This window comes from Lactuca sativa, chromosome 7, assembly GCF_002870075.4.
Source record: "Lactuca sativa cultivar Salinas chromosome 7, Lsat_Salinas_v11, whole genome shotgun sequence".
Taxonomy (NCBI): Eukaryota; Viridiplantae; Streptophyta; class Magnoliopsida; order Asterales; family Asteraceae; genus Lactuca; species Lactuca sativa.
The window spans coordinates 107918501-107941890 of NC_056629.2; the positions used below are offsets into that span (position 1 = coordinate 107918501).

Genomic DNA, 23390 nt, shown 5'->3' on the forward strand with positions numbered 1-23390 from the left:
AAATACATTTCTTCGGAAATGCTTTGATGATATATTTATCATATTTTTAGGAACAAATTCCGCAATATTATTCTTCAAAAGGATACTCTGATTTTAAATAAAACATAAACAAAATCGATTTTTCCTGACCGTGAAATTGGAGATGTCGCGCCTCATGAATACTCCTCATGCCGCATACCTTCCAAAAGCCTTGAAACTACATAAAGAGAGGAAATTTTGTGACATATATAGATTTTTACATTCATTTCCTTACAAACTTGAAAGTTTACTTTAATATCCTTATAAACTTTAGAATTACTTATATATCCTTCTATAGCTATAAAAATTACATCAATATCCAATTCCATATTTTAATTAGGATTATATCAATTTTTTAATAAATTATTTATCAAATATTCAAAAACATATTTTAGTTTACCAAAATAACCCTGCCTATATTTTCAGTCGAACCAACCCTCTTCTTCATTATATCCTCCCACGATTCAACATCTCCTTTACTATCTCCTACACTTTTTTCTCCCTTACAACCCTATACCGACTACCAGAGAATTAAAAAACGTGAACGGAGCATGTTTACTCTCATAGCTAAAGGGTTAAACATGTTATATGGGGGAACCCAGATGATTGGGTTTGTGATGATCAGTTAGATATTGGCTTCAAAAGCAGGAAGACGAGGGGGTTGGCAAGAATCAGAGTGGTGACGGTGCTCAATTTCGGAATTTGGATCGACGATTTTTTAATCAAAGGGATGTTGTATTTTACTCTTGGATTTTTGGTGCGGAAGTAATCTAGGTTGGCTGATACAGAGCAAAAGTTCACAAAATTTATCACATCTTCCACACTAATTTCCGGTTTTTGTTCCTCTGATTAGAATTTGTCTATGCATCTTCTTCTATCGTTTTTCCTTTCCCTGGTGAAACTTTCGATTTTCCAAAGATACATCCCAGTTATGCATGTGATTTTTTGATTTAAAAGGTCCCTCAACCCCACCCCCCCCCCCCCCCCTCCAAAAAAAAAAAAAAAAAAAAAATTTAACCCGTATTTCAGTAGTTTCTCCTTCAATCAGTACTTATCTGATTTGCAACAATTTAATCTCACACGACCATAATTAGTTTTTCTGATCAGAAGCTGACTTCATCGATAGCGGTTTTTCTGTATATTATTATGAATTGTTAAATAATATAGTACTCATAGCTATCAAAATGCCAAATTGGATATTGATGCAAGAGGGTACAAGATAGGAACATGGTAGCTGTCTGCTTTAATGTGTTTAATATGTTTATTTGATTATTGGTTATGTTAACATTTTATATCATTAAAAACTTGACAGAATTTTTTCACCATATAATTATGTATAAGCAAACGAGTAATCGCCATCCGTTTGTAAGCTACCAATCATATTAAAAAAAATCAATCCAACAATAATTTGACAAGTATTGATGTCGAGTTAGAAAAGTTGTTGAACTCATACTCCAATAATATTATTACCACATAATAATAATATAAAAATAAAAATAAAAATAAAAGTATTTGAAAACATTGAAACTAGACATCTACCACCATCCTAGAGGCGAATGATAACAACATTTGCATCAAAATCCTTCGAAGAAGTTAAAGGTCAGTTCGAAGTATCCGAATCTAGGAATCTACACAGATAAGAATTTAAGTTTGACTTTCAATTTTAAATAAATCATTTCTAAAATCAAATTCAAGTAAAAATGACATATTTTTATGCGTGAAAGTATGTAATCAACTATATAATAATTTTTTATTTTATGCGTGAAAGTATGTAATCAACTATATAATAATTTTTTATTTTTTAATAATTCGTTTAATAAAATAAATTTATAGTTGGAATATATATTCATGTTGTTTTATGAAACAAAAGCATACGATGTTATATATGAGAATGGGTTACTTAATATAATAATTGGAGAGTTTTTGTAAAGTTCAGATCATACCCGTGTCTTTCAGCGAAAAAATATGTCAAATAGTTGCTTTGTAAATTGCACGAGTAGTGTGAATAAAAGAAACACAAATTATGGATAAATGGTACAAAAAGATTCGATTTAATAGAAATTTTTGTAGTTCAAAAGCCAATAATTATGGGTGGGTTCAAGTCATAGTCAAAGAGAGGGTGCATGTTAACATGTAGTGGAATGGGAGTACTGTACAGTAAGGAATAACAGCGACCATCTAACAACTTTTCTGTGCATCCAACGGCGTTGACACTTGACACGATTCCTATTCCCTCGTGTCTAATCACTAAAATACACAAATATATATAAAAAGTTAAATAAAGAAATCAAGAAATCAAATCAAGAAACCAAGTAATCAAAAATACAATCAAAAATACAATCAACCACAAAAGGAAAGGAAAGGTGGTAAACTTTTATAATAGACATATATATACTAGATTACAACAAAATTCACTTCCTTTTTTTCATTTAAAATTATTTTAGGCCAAGTTTTTTATTGAAAAAAAAAAGAAAACCGAATATATCGTTGTTCACGATTTTTCATTCTCTTTCCATAAAGATCCATATGATGATATATAAAAAAAATTCGAAAAAAACTCAATTTTCTTAGTTATTTTAATATTTAAGTTTATTTTTATCAAAAAAACTAATTATACCAAAAATATTATTTTTTTTTACTCTTTTATTAATAACCATCAACACCGATTAAAAAAAAAACCCACGAACAATGTAGATTCACACTGTGAATCTAAACTGTAAATATTGTAATTTTTAACATTCACAATATGAAAAATCTCGAACAGTTCAGATTCACATTGTAAATCTGAATTACTATTATGCACACTCTGAATCTTAGAAGGTACAAAAAAAAAAAAAAAAAAAAAAAAAAACCCTCGATCAGTATAGATTTACACTGTGAATCTAAACTGTAAATATTTCAAATTTTAACATTCACAATGTGAAAAAGCTTCGATCAGTTTAGATTCACACTATAAATCTGACCTATTATTATGCATACTGTGAATATGAGAAGATTCACAATATGAATCTAAACTGAAATATTGTTTTTTTTAACATGAATTTGAGTCTATGTTTAAAAAGTACAAAAAAATATGAATTTTGATATATTTATTAATTTTTTTTCTATAAAAAAATTGACCTTAACTTTTTTTCATCAAAAAAAATGAAATGGTTTTTTTTTCGAAAAAAAAAATTGTTTTTTATATATCATCATGGATCTCCATGGAAAGAGGACGAAAAATCGTGAACAACGGTATATTCAATATTTTTTTTCGATAAAAAATATGACAAAAAAAATTTAAACGAAAAAAAGTTGTAAGTTTTTTTGTAAAGGGTGAATTTTTTGGTATAATCCGGTGTGTGTGCGTCTAATGTAAAAGTGTAAATCTATTTCCTTGGCCGTTGATCGTTATGATTTCCGACGCTCACGATTGGTTCGTTGGTTCTTTGGTTAATTATGGTTCTCTATCACCCTATATATATATATATATATATATATATATATATATATATATATATATATATATATATATATATATATATATATATATATATATATATATATATATATATATAGGGGATGGTTCCCTTGAAATTAATAAAAAAAATAGAGATTATGAGATTAAATATCTGCCAATGGAACTTAACGTCAACTAACATCAACTGTTAAATGATTAAGGGGTATAACAGTAAACTTCAAATTAATGTTCAGAAAACGGACACCTTCCTTCTCTAAAAATCATCATATCGCTAAATCATCGATTTTCAGTATCAGTCACGTAATCATATCATCCAATCTTCAACAAATCATTCAATATAATAAAAAAGATCTTATTTTCAACAATTCCCTTTTACACCGTTCGGTTTTGTTAATAGTTTCATTTCAACAAATAGTCTTATTTTGACAATTAAGATTTAAGGTTTTGAGTTTAGGCTTAGTTTGTTGGCGCAAAAAACCGAAACCAATTAAAGTTCAGTTTAATCGGTTGGTCCTACTTGGTTTTCCATTCCTTGTCCGGCTAAACAAGCTAATCTAAAATCTTATATGTGGCGCTTTCGGTTTATGTGTCATTATTTGTTTTAACTGGAAAAAAAATTAACGATTTGTTTTATGCTATTCTAGCTTCGAATAGAATATACTAACAAAAGTTAATGTACACTCTGTGGTTATCTTATCCGTTGCTTGAAACCCAAATGTTTCAAAGTACATGTTATTTTATCATTTTTTTAAATGTTCATTTTGCATTAAGACAATACTAATTTTTATATTTCAAGGACTAATATAAATTTTCATATGGTTAAATAATTTAGAAGTTATTTGAAATTATACCAGATATTTATAAAGCTCTTAAGAGTATTTCATTGATATCATCATGAATCAGAATTTCTAAATAATAGAATCTTTTTCACTATTTAACACTTATCAAATTAAAAAGGATATGGCTAACTAAGTTTGATACTACCTTCTTCTTTCCAACATAGGAAAGAGAGAGAGAGAGAGAGAGAGAGAGAGAGAGAGAGAGAGAGAGAGAGAGAGAGAGAGAGAGAGAGAGAGAGAGAGAGAGAGAGATAAAGTTCTAACAATGGTAACCACATTTTAGTATTTATCAAAACCAAAACCACAATGCACATTTTGTAGATAAAAATAACTTAAGTATAATTAAAATAATGTAAATCTCCACATTGCACTTTAAGTTACAGTTTTACGATCGCTTATGCCTTTTAAATGCCACCAAAACATTTGCATGACACCCTTTCACAGAGGCTTTTGGGATCAGTAGTGGCACTTCTACCAGGCTTTACTTTTCTAGTTTGAATTCATTGTACCTCTAATAAGGTCTTGACAACCTCCAAACTGCAAGAACCTTGACTCCAACAAAATCAAGTAGGTATCTTCAACATCTGCTTCTTAGTTTCAGTCTACCCGAACTCTAATAATTGGGTTAGTTTGGGTGGTAGGTGAAGGGCAGTTTGGGTATTTGGTAGTTATACTGCAAAAATGAGTAAGGAGACCCTGTTTTATGCACAAAATTAAACATCAGTTACATAATTCTCAGTTTCATAAAATAAACAAAAAAAGTATGAACTAACCAGGCAAAATCCACCAAGCACCTGAAGCATAGGATTAACAAATGAAAGATTACCCTCAACTACTTCTAACGATGCAAAAAAAAATTGATATATTTTTTCTATTAATTCCAACCTCCCTGTACCTAAGTTGAAAGGATCTAAACAAGGCTTCACCAAACGATTTATTACTTATGAGATAAACCTCACTTCCAACAAACATTCATAAAAAGAATATAAAAAATAAACAACATATTATTTTGTGAACATAAAGTCTTACCGGTAGAGAAATCGAATTTGCAGCCAAAGATGGTGTAGTCAAGAGTGAAGCAAAAATTACGGTTGATCAAACTGCAAAATTTTGTTGGAGAAAATATCATGTTAAATAGGCCCAAGATCCTAGTTCAGCAGATAAAAAGAAAGATCATAAATACTTGAGAGACCCTTGACATATCCATTTAATATTAGAAAAAAAAATAGATGTTCAAGCCTTGCTTCCACTTCAAGAGTTTGAGAACCGGCTATGGAATCTTGCAAATGTTATTAAAGTTTACAAGGGCTTTCACAAATGCATATTGTATTTATCATAAAAGGATATAAATTCAACCAAATTAAGTTGTTCACTCGACTTCCCCAATTACCTGATGACTCATAATTAGCTTTGTAAAAATGATTTTTTGGTAATAAAAGCGAAATATTTTTTGGGTCAAATAAGAACCATTACCCAGCGGTGCCTTTAGACCCTCAGTTGAGGAAGACGCCTCACTTGCACAAGATGAGGCAAAGTGAGCTTTTTTTTCAACTAAGAAAAAAAAACAAAACCGGTAAAACCATTTAAATCTGGTCAGACCATTACATATTACATTAAGTAGGAACAACCTTGTCCATGTTTGGGAAGATTCCCGTGACTCAACCATGAATCCAACTCCATCCGCAGCCCATGAAGTATGTAATGAATTACAACACATCAAGAAAAAAAATAGGATTTTTAACCAACATTATTGATTAATAAATTTACAATGTATGATTCAAGTGTTACCTTAGGAATTCAGCAGCTACATGTAGATCTGTTGTAAATCTCCAAATACACTTTGTTTTTGAAATATCACAATAGTGTAGATCTGGTTTAGCACAATGCAAAAGATCTCCTAATACAAAACTCAACTTGTGTTTGACTTTTTTATATTGTATGTAAAAGCAATATGATTACTAATGACTACATAAATAGGAAGATGCGTTTCTGATTATACAAGGTATGTGTAAGAATCAAACTCCAGGGAAAAACGATTCAAAGGGCATAAATTGAAAACTAAATATCATTATGTAAATTTTTATTTATATATGAAAATTTTGATAGATCTTCTTCCACACATTGGCAGGCATATTGCCAACTGCGGTCAATGATGTAATGACGCATCAGCTCCATAATCAACCAGGAGTACACAATCAAAGCACCTGTTAAAATGACCCACAATTTATTATTGACAACAAGCACACATAAAAAAAATTACAAATATAGATATTACTGGCGTTAACAGACAAATCTAGTGAAGAGCTAGTTACCTATGTCACCAATATGCTGAGATCTTTGCAAATTCAAATAGGGCATCCAAACAATCACATGCTACTCTGCTTCACGTATGCCAAGATGCTCACTTTCAATGTCCATAATTTTCATCTCAAACTAAACAATCTTATATTGGGCTGTAAGGCATGAGATAAAAACATAATTTTATAAAAATAGAAACAAATTAGCATGATTAACCACACTAATTTGTTAAACTACCATTAATTCTCAAGCTTCTCCTTCCTCTAGTCAAGTCAACTGATGGGCAAAAAAGCCTCGGACCTGGCTATGATAGGACGAAGGGCAACAGAACCTCATACTTTTTAATGAAATAGACACCTGAAAGTTGCAACATTTTGATGAAAAATAAATAAGGATTAAAGAAATAAACATGTTTTCAGGGATCTAACACATTTATATGAACCCAAAAACTGGAAATAAGATTCTTTAACTTCATAAATATACATAATAATGTATGAGTGTAAATAATTGAACACAAAAGCAGCAACTATGTGACACGTAATAGGAATGTGAGACCGTACCTTACTTTGATAGGATCTCTGTTTCAACATGAGTTTTAATTTGTTTCCCAAAGAAAGCATATCGGAAACAACTTCTATAGATTTTAGATGCACAACAACAGAAATACTTTAACTTATCTTCTATAATCATAATCAAAGAACAGAAACATGAGAGAAAGAAGCAAGTGAATCTTTTACACGGCTAAGATACGATTAAAGGCAATAAAACCTCAGCCCGTTTAACTCTATTCATCACCATCGGTTCCCTTAAAAAAGTCATTATCATCAGCCACCAATAAAAAAATCTTATTTAGTTTGCCTACCTGATATCATATCAACCAACCAATATCATAAATATTTTCTTTAAGCAACAATCAACTTCAATAAATATAAACAAACGCAAGAAAAACCTTGAAAATCAAAAATTCGATAATTACCTGATTTCAGATTATCGACGTAGACGGGAATCCAAAGGAGGATATACATCAGTTTCTTATGGTGAGATTGAGAGAAATAAAAGGCTTTGAAAAGAAAGATCATTCAAAAGCACGGTGGTGTGATGGAATTGCGGTTCCAATGACATTTACTGGTGGTGGTGGTGCTGCGATGGTATTAAGGTTCGAATGACATTTACTGGTGGTGGTGACGTGTGTTTAGGGTTTGTGGAGAATGGGAGAGCGTAACTACGTAAGGGTGGTGAGTCACTGATGTGTGTAAAACCCACTAGTTTTAAACCTACTTTTAATTATCAAATAACACACAAAAGGCAGTGAACCTATCAATTGTGGTATAGTTCAAGCAAGTAGGGTATCGAACACAGGGAACGGCAAATTAAATACTAAAACCTAATTTATCTAATTTAACTAATAAGTAGGGGTTTTCTCTAGTTTTACAAGACTAGAAACTTACTAATGATTACTTGTTAAGCTAGAAAACAAAGACTTGACTAGATTCAATAACGGAGAAGTACTTCTATTTAGTTCAACTTAATTGATCCTATGGTTGATTTCAAGGTAAAAGTGCAATGGATTAATTCTTTTGCTAGTTACCGATTCAATTGATTAGTTCCGTATTCACTTCATTAATCCTTAGCAAATAAATCAATTTAAACAATGGCCAGTTGCCTATTTCAATTAAATTTACTAGATATAATATTCGGGTTAAGTTAGACTTGCAGTAGCTAATTAATTTATCTTTTAATTAACTTCTTGTTTAATAGTCATCTCACAAGCTTGCACATAAATTTACTTGAATTTCTTATTAATCCTAGTTTCATATTCATTACACTAGACATATGACAAAAAGTGTTCACTAAGCATATGAGATTGATAACTAATAGATGTTCATGCTAATTAATTATCTCCCTATTAACAGAAAATCAATTATCATTCATACACAAGGTTCTTTAGCAAGCTAAAATAACTAAATTAACCAACATAGAATTAATCCTACCAAGAATCAAACCATATTACCAATTTCGTATCCCCAAATAGAAGTTTAAAGAATTTAGCTCATAACTAAGGTAAATAACAGCAAACAAATAAGTTCAAGTTGCTTAATCATGTTGACAAAACAAAAGAAACAAGTAGAATGGATGAATTATGCCTTAATTACTCCCGGAATTGGATTCTAGCTTCCTTGGTCGACTTCTAGGGTTTTTCTGGCTTCTTATTCGCAGCTAAGCACTTCTGAATCGTCCCCGAACTTCTTCCTCTCGATCTGTGGAATTATCTTTAAATAAGCGGTCCGACTCGTCGAGTCAAGTGGTGACTCATCGAGTCCCTCTCACATTCTACGTATTGCGATAACTATCTGGGATCCCGAGTCATTATCCTTCTGATTCCTCGACCGGACTCGTCGAGTAGATATATGACTCGACGAGTAGAAGCTTCTTTTTCAGTGTTTTCCTTCTTCATTCCACTCTCAATCTTCTAACCGCTTCTCTTGCTTCCTTTTGCTCCCGAGCTTCATCTTTGGACTGAAAAACATAATTTAACACTTTTAAGTACCTTTTGTCCATAATATGCGATAATTTAGCTAATATATGAATAAAAAACTATACTAAATACACACTAAATATGCACACATCAAAATACCCCACACTTGTCTTTTGCTTGCCCTCAAGCAAAACTGAATTTTAATACATTAGAATTACATATAACAACTCCAATCTAACCCAACCATTATGCCAAGACCGCAACGCATGCATTTGTGTCTAAAATTTTCCCTAAAGAACCCCCCATATTCCAAATACTCACAATCCTCATAAACATTCACCCACTCACCCCGAACTATGCTCATTTTATGCAACCCTCCGAATCCATCCTCAGAAAACCTCTTAACCTCAAGGTATTTTTGGTTGAGCAACCCAAGCATACATAATCTAGACAATTACAATTTATGATACCACATTGGAGCTCTTTGGAATTCTTCACTTCTTTGACATTTGATCTTTAATTTCTTTGAATTCACCACCTTGTTGTTTGATTTTTGGTATATTTAACTTTTTGAATTTCTTCGGAATTTTCGATCTTTGAACTTCATACTTTAACTTTGATGCTCCAAAAATTCTTCAACTTTTCTTGTAATTCTCTCTCTTTTTTTTTAACATGTAACTCACTTTTTTTTTCACTCAAAACTTACATGCTTAAGCAGGGGCGCTCAACTTCAACCTTTATTGGCTAACGATAATAATTTTCTTGGATACATTTCAGGTTTAGGCTGCTAAACATATTGCATCCTTCAAACTAAGCGAGCTCATGTTTTTGTCCCATGATTTCACTAGAATAAGGAAGCCACAAATGCACTAGAACGTATATAGGCTCAACTAAACATTTGGGTTTTCAAGCAATTATTAACACAATTCTAACATGGAATCCTAATTTTTACCAAAATTTTCTAATTTAAGCCCTAAATAATACTTTTGGTATGCAAAATTTTTTAAAACTGACTATTATGTAACCAACCCCCTACCCCACACTTATGTGATGCAATGCCCTCATTGCATATTATGCATAAAATCATAAAAAAAACCAAAGAGGGAATTGGAACAAACTCCCCTGGGATAGCAGTCGATAGGCTGATCATATCCATTTTAAGCTCCAACTTCAATCAACTTTAGACATGGTAACATCTCATCCATGCCTTGGGCGTCAAAACTCGTGTGGGTCGCTCCAAATACGCGGAAATCAGAGTAAGATCTTCAAGAATGGAAATGGAAGAATAGGTGAGCAAGTGGGACCAGTAGCAGCATCAAATCAGCAGTCCATCGAGATAAAAAAAAATGATCGACTCGTCGAGTCTTATAGTGGACTCGTTGAGTACCAGCGCGCCTTCTCAGAATATGTAGAAATACAAGGCGACTCGTCGAGTCAGCTTAGTGCACTCGTCGAGTAGGCCACTGAACGAAAAAACTTGGTATTTTGCAACTGTTTTAGCCTCTAAAAACTTCTTTAACCCTTCCTCACATTTGGACTCAATTGCTCATACCCCTAGGACCGGACTCGACACTTTGACGTTAAAAACTCGCTTCCTTGACTCGCTCTCACTCTAGAAAACATCCATGCTTTACATCTCTAAACCATCCTAAATAAGCAAGCATAATTCAATCCTGAAAAATAACTAAAGCAAACAACCATTAAACATAACAAAATCTCAAAGCATATAAAAAAATAAATAAATAAACAAAACAAAACAAATTAAAATTGTTTGATTAAAAACACAAAAACATCAATCTTCATCTTCCTCATCATCATTAGCGGCTCCACTTCCCCCGGCTCCGCTTCGTCTAGCAGCAATCCTCTCATCCCAAGACGGAATGAATGGGTAATTCCCACCATCAATATGTGGGATATTGAAGTGGTCAAAAAGTCGAATGTGGGATTGGTTGCTAAAATTCAGCCCCCTCGCCAATTGATCCTGCATCCGCCTCATCTCTACATTGTACCAATCCATTGGTACATCTTCATTTTCGACCGGAATCACTGGCGGCTCGTCCTCCACATCCCGTTCTCTTCTCGATCTCACCCTCCTTCCCGGTGCATCGGGACCAACAACGGGGTCATCATTTGGGATGACATAATGGCCACCACCATAGTCTTCGATTATCCGTGCTCGTCGGAAAAGAATGGGATTAAACGGGGGCGTCAGGATCATTGTCATGAAGTTCCAGGCTCCGCGGTTCATCAACCCGAATGAATTCGCCAATCGAGTGACAAACATTCCTCCATTGATACGGGAGGTTTTTCGATCTTTGACCGCACCCTCCGAAAGGTATGAAGCAATACACCATGGGATGTTGCAAAAGACGCCGGGTGTTATAATGCTCCATAAGTAGAAAACATCAAGGTTGGAGACCTTGTCACCGTCTTTCCTTTGGTTGATGGTGGAGGAAATAAGGCGGTGAATGAGGCGGTGAGTCGGGGATCGGATGCTCCCTTCTTGTGCAGACTTTGGGATGTAGACTTTGTTTCCTATGGTATTCCACCAACCCTTGCTCGTGACTCCATCGGGGAACGCCATATGAGTGTTTGCCAAGAAAGCCCGAAAGATGTTTGTTGTCACTAAGGGTTGATCATAGATCCCTAGTCGGCAGGCAAGGTCCACCACCGAGCATTGACGATACTCGCCCCCAAGACAAAAAGTAAAGCTCGTCGGGTGATACACATCCACTCCCCCGGTGAAAGATATCGTGGAAAAGAATTCTAAACATAGCTCCAAATAAACCGGTTCTTGAATACGGAAGACCCGGCTCCACCCATCACACACCATACTGTTGCCTTCATGTTGAAACTCCTTCAAAAGGTAACGAGCTAGTTCTTCTTCATAGCTAACACTCTGCAGCCATTCCCAATCAATTCTGTTCGGTACATACACCTCCTTCTTCTTAATGTCGGAGAGCTTCTTCTTCCACTTCCTCATTGTTGAAGCGGATTCAATTTGCGGGAAGTTTAACCATGGAAACTCCCCTTGGCTACCAGTTGAAGATTGTCCTCTTCTGAACATGATTTTTGCAAAATAAACACACAAAACCCAGAAACACAGAAAATATTTAAAAACTGAAATGTATCTGTAAATCGACTGGACTCGTCGAGTCTATGCCCGACTCGACGAGTCGCGCAACCTGCACGAGTCATTCGACGGGTCGCATAAAATTGGACCATAAAACTTGTAATTTCTGTCAAGGGTTTTTGTTCAAGGACTTCCTACTAAGTAATAAGGTCAAACTAAGCATTCAAAACAACAATATTCATGCAAAATCGAAACCCTAGAATTTCATTCCTTTTCAAAAACGGGTTTTTTCATGCAATTGCAGGTATAGATGGCCTTATAATCTCATTCTTTCTAGAAATCAAGAAGAAAGTTGTTACCTTTTGAGTTTAAAACTTTGAGAAATTGGAAGAAGATTTGAAGATTTCTTTGAATGCTTGAGAGCGTTTACGAAAGGGATACCCGGCAAGTGTGGTGTGGAAACTGAATTTTTAGGGTTAAAACCCTATTTACCAGATGTAAAAGTAATTTCGAAATTATTTTTTTTTCTGTAAATAAAACCGACTCGTCGAGTCAGGGTCAGACTCGGCGAGTCTAGTCGTGCAGTCAAAGATTTTCAGTAATCAATATATACTCGTCGAGTCAGGGTCAGACTCGGCGAGTCATTTAACAATTTGCATATTTTTTCAAAATTCTTCTGTTTATTATGAATCATTTCACCCCACACTTAGGCTAGGCATACTCTCAAGCAGACATGTCCGATGATTTGAAAGATTAAAATTGTGAAACGAAACAAAAACTAAAAAAAACTAAAGAGTAAAAGAAAACAAACTCTAACGACGGGTTGCCTCCCGCCAAGCGCTTCTTTTTGAGGAGTCATGAGCTAGACTCCTTCCCATTTACGTTTTGTCATCTTCAAGCATCGGGAATGTACGCCTCTCTTTTTGTGGTTTATACTTGGTCTTGTAGGCGTGAATCTTTTTCTTGTAAGCCCTCTTCAATTCGTCTCTTCTCCTTTTCATTGCCTCATCTTCAGCTGCTTGGTCTTTCCTTTTTCTCTTTTTCTGCTTTACCCTTTTCTTTTTCACCAATTCTTGAACATCCTTCTCTTTAAATTTAATGACTTCATATTTCATGATGGTCCGTGCTCTAGGTTTAGTGTTGAATTGGTGATCAGCTTCCTCCTTCCTTTCCTTTATTCCTGCATCCTTTCCCGTGCTTAACCCTTCTCCAAATGGCATCGTATCAAGGCATGCCACATCGGCGTGTTGCACCTCCATTCCTTTTACTTCTTCTGCCAATTGTTCTTCCAAAGAATCAAAAACAGTAACTGAACCCAAGGTATGTGAAGAACTATCAATAAACAGATCAGCTTTGGTCAACTTTTTATCCAAATCGACTGGACTCGTCGAGTCCATTATGACGACTCGGCGAGTCGGATCGGGTTCCATCAATCCTGGAGTGTTTTCTGAGTTGGCTCCTTCCAGTAGTTTTTCTAGCTCCTCCAAGTCTTTGTTAGCATCTTCAACTCCTTCAGAGTGTAGTGTGAACTTACTTGGGTCTTCTTTTAGTAAAATTTCAAGCTCTTTTTGTAATACCTCATCATCCAATTGGATAAATGAGATTTCTTCTATCCTTTCTTCTTCTTGCTTGACTTCTGGAATAGCTTTAAACATCACCGACTCATCCCCCACTCTTAATGTCAATGTAGACTCACATATGTCAATAAGGGCACACGCGGTGTTTAAGAATGATCTTCCCAAAATAATTGGTATTTCGGGGTCTTCTTCCATTTCCACCACCACGAAGTCTACTGGAAAAATAAACTTGCCCACTTTGATAAGGAGGTTTTCACAAATGCCTTGTGGATTAATTATCGTTTTGTTTGCCAAATGGATTCTCATATTTACCGGCTTTGGTGTTGGTAAATTTAGCTTCTTAAAGAATGAGTAGGGAATCAAATTAATGCTTGCACCTGAATCAGCCAATGCTCGTGTAGAAACTTCATTACCAAATTGGCACGGAATTACTATGTTACCCGGATCACCCTTCTTCTCAGGCAGCTCACTCATCAATATCTCTGCGACTTCAGCCAGATCTTTCCTAGCAGCAAAAAGGCCTTTAAGCAAGTTAAAGTATTTAGGAGTTTGGAGCATTGTTTCCACAAATGGTATATTGACTTGTAAAGCTTTAACATTCTCCATGAAGGTCTTATAGGCTTGAACTTTTTCTGCAGGCATGGCTCTGGTTGGGTATGGCAAAGGAGGGTTGTATGGCTTTAGGAAATTGGTAGTATCTTCATTCCCGACTGGACTCGTCGAGTCCATGAGAGTGACTCGGCGAGTCTGGTCGGGTTTTTCTGGTTCTGGTTTTTCTTCATTTTCTGCCTTCTTCATGGGGACCCTTTGTGCTTTTGTAAATTTTTCTTCACTGCTGGCGGTTATTACGCTCACGTTCTCCTTTCTTGGATTGGGCTCGGTGTTGCTCGGAAGTTGACCCGGTCTTCTTTCATTTACTTGATGTGCAAGCTGCCCTAGCTGTTTCTCAATGTTGAGAATGGAAGCTTGCTGATTCCTCAGCATGTTTCTGGTTTCTTGCATTGCTACATCGTGATCATTATGTCTTTTCTCGGACGCGGTTATGAACCTTGTGAGTATATCTTCTAAATTTGCCTTCTTTTCCGTCACCGGCTCTTCCTTTTGATAGAATCCCCTCTCCCTCTGTTTGTATTTCTCCTCCTTAGCCTTTTTATACTCTTCGTATGGGAGCCATTCCTTCTTTGGCTTCCTCCAGTCTTCATCGTATCTATCACCACTGGAATAAAATACTTGAGCCTTTTTATTTCCATTCTCGTCTCGATCACAATCCTTGGTAAGATGGGGGCCGCCACAATTTTCGCATCCTACCCTAATAGCATGGATCGTTTGATCCATTTTCGTCATTCTTCGGTCTAGGCTATCGAGTTTAGCTATTACCGCCGCCATGCCATCGTTCACCGAGTTTACTGCTCCACGACTCACTTCATTCCTCGGATTGTGGTATTCTCTAGAATGCTTAGAGAATTCTTCAATTAATTCTTTTATTTCCGGAGGTGGCTTTCGGGTGAGCGGGCCTTGTGAATCGAGTAGTTGCCTTGTGGTGACATTAACTCCATCATAAAAGATGGAGACCTCTTGTTGGCTATTAAGATCATGGTGTGGACAATTTCTAAGTAGGCTCTTGTACCTTTCCCAAGCTTCATAAAGAGATTCTCCAGGTTGTTGCTCGAAGTTGGCAATGGCTTTCTTTAGCTTGGCTATCTTGGAAGGTGGGCAGAAATGGTCAATGAACTCTTCTTTCATCTTGGCCCATGTGGTGACCGATCCGGGAGGAAGTGATTTTAACCAATCTTTCGCAGCGCCTTTAAACGTGACAGGGAGCATTCGAAGAAGCTGGGTCTCGCGTGGAACATTAGGCACGTTGAAGTAGTCGGCCACATCATTTACTTCGTCCAAATGCTTGTAAGCGTCTTCATGATCTCTCCCGTAAAAGGGATCTCCTTCAGTTGAGCGAGAATATGGCCCTTTAGCTCAAACGTAGCGGTTACGGGAATTGCAGGTTGCACAAGTCCCGGCCCGGTGTCATCACGCATCCTTTTCTTCCACTCCCCCATGGGGACTTCATCGATGTTAGCCCTAGTGATAGCTAACTCTTCTTCGGAATCGGTTTCGTGCTCGGAAATATGCTCTTTTTCTTCCTCGGTCTCGTACTCGCTACCTTCGTGAATTGGTTCTTCAATTGTTAATGAGGCACTGGATGCTCCTGATTTGCTGCCTTTCTTCTTGCTGAAAACGGATTTCAAGTTCTTGAGTGGTGAGTTCTTTGAAGTTGCGGTTTCTCCTACGGCTTTTCCCTTGCTTCTCTTTAGTGCGGATTCCGGGTCTTCCAAAGGTGGTACTAGAGGTGTGTCCGATCCTCGGGTCATGAAACAGCTAAAAAAAACGAAACAAAAGAAACGAAACGCGTAAAAGGAATAAAAACGAAATAAAAAATAAAGACTAAAACAGCGATGGACTCGCCGAGTCTGCTCGAATGCACTCGGCGAGTTCAAGGCAAAAACAGAAAATAAAAATTTCTTGTTATTCTAAAAACGAAATTTTATTAAAACTAAATCTACTTACTGATTTGATTTGTAAATTACTTTGTGTAAGATAAATCCCACACAAAGGATCGATTAAACTAGATTTTACTATTAATTTTAGAACCGTTCTCCCGCAACGGCGCCAAAAACTTGATGTGTGTAAAACCCACTAGTTTGAAACCTACTTTTAATTATCAAATAACACACAAAAGGCAGTGAACCTATCAATTGTGGTATAGTTCAAGCAAGTAGGGTATCGAACACAGGGAACGGCAAATTAAATACTAAAACCTAATTTATCTAATTTAACTAATAAGTAGGGGTTTTCTCTAGTTTTACAAGACTAGAAACTTACTAATGATTACTTGTTAAGCTAGAAAACAAAGACTTGACTAGATTCAATAACGGAGAAGTACTTCTATTTAGTTCAACTTAATTGATCCTATGGTTGATTTCAAGGTAAAAGTGCAATGGATTAATTCTTTTGCTAGTTACCGATTCAATTGATTAGTTCCGTATTCACTTCATTAATCCTTAGCAAATAAATCAATTTAAACAATGGCCAGTTGCCTATTTCAATTAAATTTACTAGATATAATATTCGGGTTAAGTTAGACTTGCAGTAGCTAATTAATTTATCTTTTAATTAACTTCTTGTTTAATAGTCATCTCACAAGCTTGCACATAAATTTACTTGAATTTCTTATTAATCCTAGTTTCATATTCATTACACTAGACATATGACAAAAAGTGTTCACTAAGCATATGAGATTGATAACTAATAGATGTTCATGCTAATTAATTATCTCCCTATTAACAGAAAATCAATTATCATTCATACACAAGGTTCTTTAGCAAGCTAAAATAACTAAATTAACCAACATAGAATTAATCCTACCAAGAATCAAACCATATTACCAATTTCGTATCCCCAAATAGAAGTTTAAAGAATTTAGCTCATAACTAAGGTAAATAACAGCAAACAAATAAGTTCAAGTTGCTTAATCATGTTGACAAAACAAAAGAAACAAGTAGAATGGATGAATTATGCCTTAATTACTCCCGGAATTGGATTCTAGCTTCCTTGGTCGACTTCTAGGGTTTTTCTGGCTTCTTATTCGCAGCTAAGCACTTCTGAATCGTCCCCGAACTTCTTCCTCTCGATCTGTGGAATTATCTTTAAATAAGCGGTCCGACTCGTCGAGTCAAGTGGTGACTCATCGAGTCCCTCTCACATTCTACGTATTGCGATAACTATCTGGGATCCCGAGTCATTATCCTTCTGATTCCTCGACCGGACTCGTCGAGTAGATATATGACTCGACGAGTAGAAGCTTCTTTTTCAGTGTTTTCCTTCTTCATTCCACTCTCAATCTTCTAACCGCTTCTCTTGCTTCCTTTTGCTCCCGAGCTTCATCTTTGGACTGAAAAACATAATTTAAACACTTTTAAGTACCTTTTGTCCATAATATACTAAATACACACTAAATATGCACACATCAATCACAAACATATAGGGGACTGAGATTGTGGTCCGGGAGATAGATACTGAGATATGGGATACTGGAATTCAAAATTGAACGTGATAAGAAAATGGCGCAATACGGGGATTCAAAGGGGACCGGTTCAAAAGACAGGTTGTGAAATCAAATTTCGAATTTTTAAATTCCGGATTTTATGGTATTAATTTTAGGATGAAGACTTGGTTTTATTATTTAAGAATTCATTTTCGGGAAAGGTATTTTTATCCAAAAGATTATATTAGGTTTTATGTGTTGTAACTTTAGCTTAAACACTTGGACGTCTTAAATCTAGTTATAGAAATAGTAAGGTTTGTATTATATATATATATATATATATATATATATATATATATATATATATATATATATATATATATATATATATATATAGGGGATGGTTCCCTTGAAATTAATAAAAAAAATTAGAGATTATGAGATTAAATATCAGCCAATGGAACTTAACGTCAACTAACATCAACTGTTAAATGATTAAGGGGTATAACAGTAAACTTCAAATTAATGTTCAGAAAACGGACACCTTCCTTCTCTAAAAATCATCATATCGCTAAATCATCGATTTTCAGTATCAGTCACCTAATCATATCATCCAATCTTCAACAAATCATTCAATATAATAAAAAAGATCCTATTTTTACTGAATCTGTTATCAAATTATTCACAATCTTCAAATCGAAAAGAAAAACGATCGAAACAGAGCATCAGTTCATATCCTCATAAATACGAGATACAAACCTCAAATCGAAGAAACAAGCACCTCGCAATCATAAACTAAGCATTTGAAAATTTAATCAAAATCAATTTTCATAAATGATGTCGAATCCAAAAGAAATTGACAAGTCGATCGCAACTGATACTATTATAGCTTAAATCAATTCATCTCGTAACGACGAACAAATCAATTCAATTTATTTCACTTGAAGAACTTGAAAATACGATTTGTATTGAAGGTACAACTAATTCGTTTTAATACTACATATTACATTACAGTTTCTACACTTCATTCTGATTCTTTTATTATAAATTATGAATAATCATATATGATTATATAATAAAATATGTGATTTAATCATATAAGGATGAATAATCATATATGACTGTTCATATCTATGATTAATCATATGTATTTATAGTTTGTAATTATGATTTATCATATATGTTTTCAAATTGAAATCGATATTTATATTACAATTAGATGAATAATCATATATGATTATACATCATAAAATAGGATTAATCATATATTACAACCTACAAATACATATGATTAATCATACATGATTAAACAATATCAAGTATGATTATTTATAAATTAATACGTATAATCATTTATGATTACACAGTATGTTATATGATCAATCATATAATATAATGTACAAATAAATATGATTTAACATCTAATAATATATTAATATCTAAAATCATATATGATTTTTTTTACTAAAATATAAATACATATCGTTAATCAGATATGATTATTACAACATAAAATTATATAATAACATATTTGTCATTCCCTTCTTTTATCAAGTGAAAGTTCCAATTCAACAAATGAATCATATTGCAGTAACATAATTGAAGAATCTGAATATAAACCAAATGTCCCTACAGAATTTGTACCAGTTGTAAATAGTGTTTTCAAATCACTAAATTTGGCAGTAAAAATGTATACAGATTATGCATGGCAGGTTTTCATACAAGACTGAGTAGCCAATCAAAATACAATAGCCAAATAATAAAATAAAAATATGTTATATTTAATAGGGTGGCAAGGATAAACCAAAACCTCATGATACATTGGCTACAAGTTCTGTCAAGAGGAAACCAAATTCAAACAAGATAAATATTGGGTGTACAACAAAGATTATATTTGAAAATGTTTATGGAACAACAGATTACAAAGTTAAGAAATTCTTTGAAATGCACAACCACCCACTGGAAAGTATCGAGGAAAGACCTTATACGAAAAAGACAAGAAAGATGTCATATTCTGAAAAGGAGTTTGTAGTACATGCATCAAAAGCTAAAATTGGTCCCACAATGGCTCACAAAATACGAGCAGTTTTGAAAGGAGGATATGAATATGTAGGGGCAAAGGTAACAGACTACAAAAACTTGAGGAGAGGAGTAAATAGAATCTTATGCTACAAGGATGCTCGAATAATGATAAACAAAATGAATGATCGTAGAGATCATTACCCAAATTATTCATTTGAGTTCCTACGTGATGAAGATATGTTGGTTGCTATGTTTTGGGCAGATGAAAGAGAAAAGGCTTTTTATGCAGAGTTTGGAGAAGTTGTATCTTTTAATGCAACTTTTAGAACAAACAAGTACGTTAATATATATAAATTCAAGAATACTATTAATCAAATATGATTATACTAAACACATTTTCTTTATATAGGTATAAAATGGTATTTGTTCCATTCACAGCAGTTGACCACCACAAGAAATCAGTTATTGTTGGTGCTGGGTTGCTGAGTAGAGAGATAATTGAGTCATATGAATGGCTGCTTAAAGCTTTTCTTAGAGATCATGAAGGGAAAGCACCAAAAATTGTTATAACTTATCAAGATGAAGAAATAAAACAAGCAGTGGAATCTGTCTTGCCAAATTCAAGACACAGACTATGCATGTGGCATATAATGAAAAAACTACAAGCAAAGGTATAATAAAAATACATTATATAATCATATATGATTATATATTATTATGACAGTGATGAGAATAAATCTCTAGATCGTTTAGATCCTTCACAGGTAAGAATATGAAAATCAAATAAGACAAACACAATAATGATATGAACACATAATGGAATCAAAGATGTGCTTATGATTCAAATAAAGTCACGCCTCAGCAAAGCTCGATAAAGAACTTCCACCATAGAGGCGAGCTAGGGTTTACAAAAACTCATTGAGAAAATTACTAAAGCGTTAACTACAAAGACTGCATGCATGCAACTTATATACTAAACCCTAGAACAAAACATGCACGGTTGGACAGGCCCAATACCGGCAATCAAAACTGGGCTAAGGACCGAGCCCATGACGCAACATAATAATCCCAACAATCTCCCCCTTTGCGTCAAATGAGGCGAGAGATTATTTCTTCTGTGTTGACTTCACTGTCTTTATCACCTTGAACAACCGAGGAATTATTGCAAGAAGTGTCTGCCGAAACTGGATATACCACCTCAACATTTCAGTGAACAACTTCTTATCAGCTGCACTGTTCTGATCTGTAACGACCCAATTTTCACGCCCAAAAATTTCATTTAAATTAAGTAGTGTGTAAAACATTTGTAGTAAAACAACATCCGATCATATCATTTCATAAAACATATCTCGTGTCTGAAAATCCAAAACATGAAAATAATAATAATGTTAGAGTACAATCCCAGAACATCATAATGCGGAAAACCAAAGTGTGTGTGTGTATGATGTGCCACTACCGCGCCCGCTCCTTCCCCTTCGCTGAAGAGGTACCTGAAACCAAAACTAAAAACTGTAAACACGAAGCTTAGTGAGCTCCCCCATCGTACCACATACCATACAATCATATCACATACATACTACCAAGCGTTTCAGGGGTGCCCGACCTACCCGGTATGACCATTCTGGGGTGCCGACCTACCCGTACGGCCATTCTGGGGTGCCGACTTACCCATGCGGCCATTCTGGGGTACCTTCCTACCCGTGTCAAGCCATTCTGAGGCGCTGACATACCCATGTCGAGCCATTCTGGGGTGCTGACTACCCTTCGGTCCTAACAACCGATCCTCGGGGACTATTTCACCCCTACTACTACTATCACATATATCATAACATATTCTATTGTCAGACATATTTGGGGTGTCCGACCTACCCTTCGGTCCTAACAACCGAATCTCGGGGACTCTTCCCCCTCCTACTACCTCTATCTCATGTAACATATCATGCTAGCAGCTAAACATGTCATAACATACTGTTAGGCATATATGGGGTGCCTAACCTACCCTTCGGTCCTAACAACTGAACTCTATCACTATCATATACCATATCACGCTAGCATATAACATATCAGGTAGTAACAATACAGATGAATATCACAAAGACAAACATCTAGCATACGATCCCTACTGGTGGGCCGGCATTGTGGTCGTAGACCCACCGATACTGGAAGGTAACTCCCCTCGTACTAGCTGCTGAACTGTATGGGAATCCTCTGACTGCTGCTGCTGCTGCTCCGGAAATCCTCCGGATAAAATTCCCACAAAACACTTAGTCAGAAACTAACGTCTACTCTTAGGGTAAAATGACCATTTTACCCCCTGACCAAGTCAAAGTCAAAGTCAACTTCTAGTTGACCTGACTCGCCGAGTTGGCTCGCCAACTCGCCGAGTCCCTATCCTTCCATTAGACCTCATACTCGTCTCTACTCGTCGAGTTAGGCGATGACTCGACGAGTTTTCCTTCTAAAGGAACATCGACTGAATCCTCATTCGACTCGCCGAGTTGTATGAAAAACTCGTCTTGTTTATCATCAACTGATACTCAGGTCTTTTCCTTGACTCGCCGAGTTGTATGAACAACTCGTCGAGTTCATCTTCATTCTTAAGAAGATTGCCTTGGATGCACTGAGTCTGTTCATGTACTCGCCGATTCCCATGAATTTCCAGAACAATGGCTTAGTCCAGAACGTTGGGTCACCCCTTGGGACCCCCTTAAAACCTTTCCACACTCAATAGGGTCCTTATGACCCTCAACTAATATGGTACAGAACGGACTCGCCGAGTTGGTCACAACCACTCACTGAATCTTCGCTTTTTGATGTACAACACTTGATCAAAATGTAGATCTAAGCTTCTACAATCGATCTAGCACGTAAAGTTACAACCTTTACGTTCTTGCATGGGACTTTAAGCTCAAAAGGTCCTAAAACAAGCTCTCACAATGCATGGGGCCTTCTTTGAGTGCAAAAGTCACTCCTTTCTGCCTTGTAACCCCTCAAAGGACCTAGATCCGAAACATCAACCTCAAACCATGCTTGCAATCGTGGTTGGTGACCAAAATGGCTTAGAAAAGCCCTAAAACTCCATAAAATGGGATCTATCAAAAGAGCAAGCAAGGCATAGACTTTATACCTTCTGAAGTCAGCAAATGATGCTCAAAACCGAATCCTTCTAGCCTCTTCTTGATCCTTCAAGCTTTTCCTTCCTTCCTTGGATCACAAGAGCACCAAAATCACTCCAAAAGCCTTAGATTGCTTCAATAATGGCTAGGGTTTGCTATGGGGGTCTTCTAGGAGCAAATGAGACTAAGGAGGCCGAGTTAAGGTGTTTAAATAGGGTGCAAACCCTCGGATTAGGGTTTTTTCCCAAACAAGGTCTACTCGCCGAGTCCACAACTTAAACTCCGCGCCTCATCCCGCTTCTACTCGGCGAGTTGGTCCTTCAACTCGCCGAGACCAAGACCAAAAGCAAAATATTAAAAGATTTAATAAAAAGAACACGTACCAAGAAGCAGGTGCTACAAATCTCCCCCACTTATTTTAGACTTCCTCCTCGAAGTCTGTTGCTCGATCCTGAAACAGCTCGAGGTAGTG

The 23390-nt window shown here is 35.5% G+C and overlaps 1 protein-coding gene across 1 annotated transcript; it reads left to right on the forward strand.

The window, feature by feature from the left end:
* The first annotated feature begins 11280 nt into the window (after positions 1-11280).
* On the forward strand, positions 11281-20479 carry LOC111905897 (protein FAR1-RELATED SEQUENCE 5-like). The gene is made up of 4 exons (XM_052765762.1): positions 11281-11426; positions 19372-19492; positions 19569-20137; positions 20212-20479. Exons 1-4 carry the CDS (start codon positions 11281-11283, stop codon positions 20477-20479), a joined length of 1104 nt encoding a protein of 367 aa, XP_052621722.1.
* The last annotated feature ends 2911 nt before the right edge of the window (positions 20480-23390 follow it).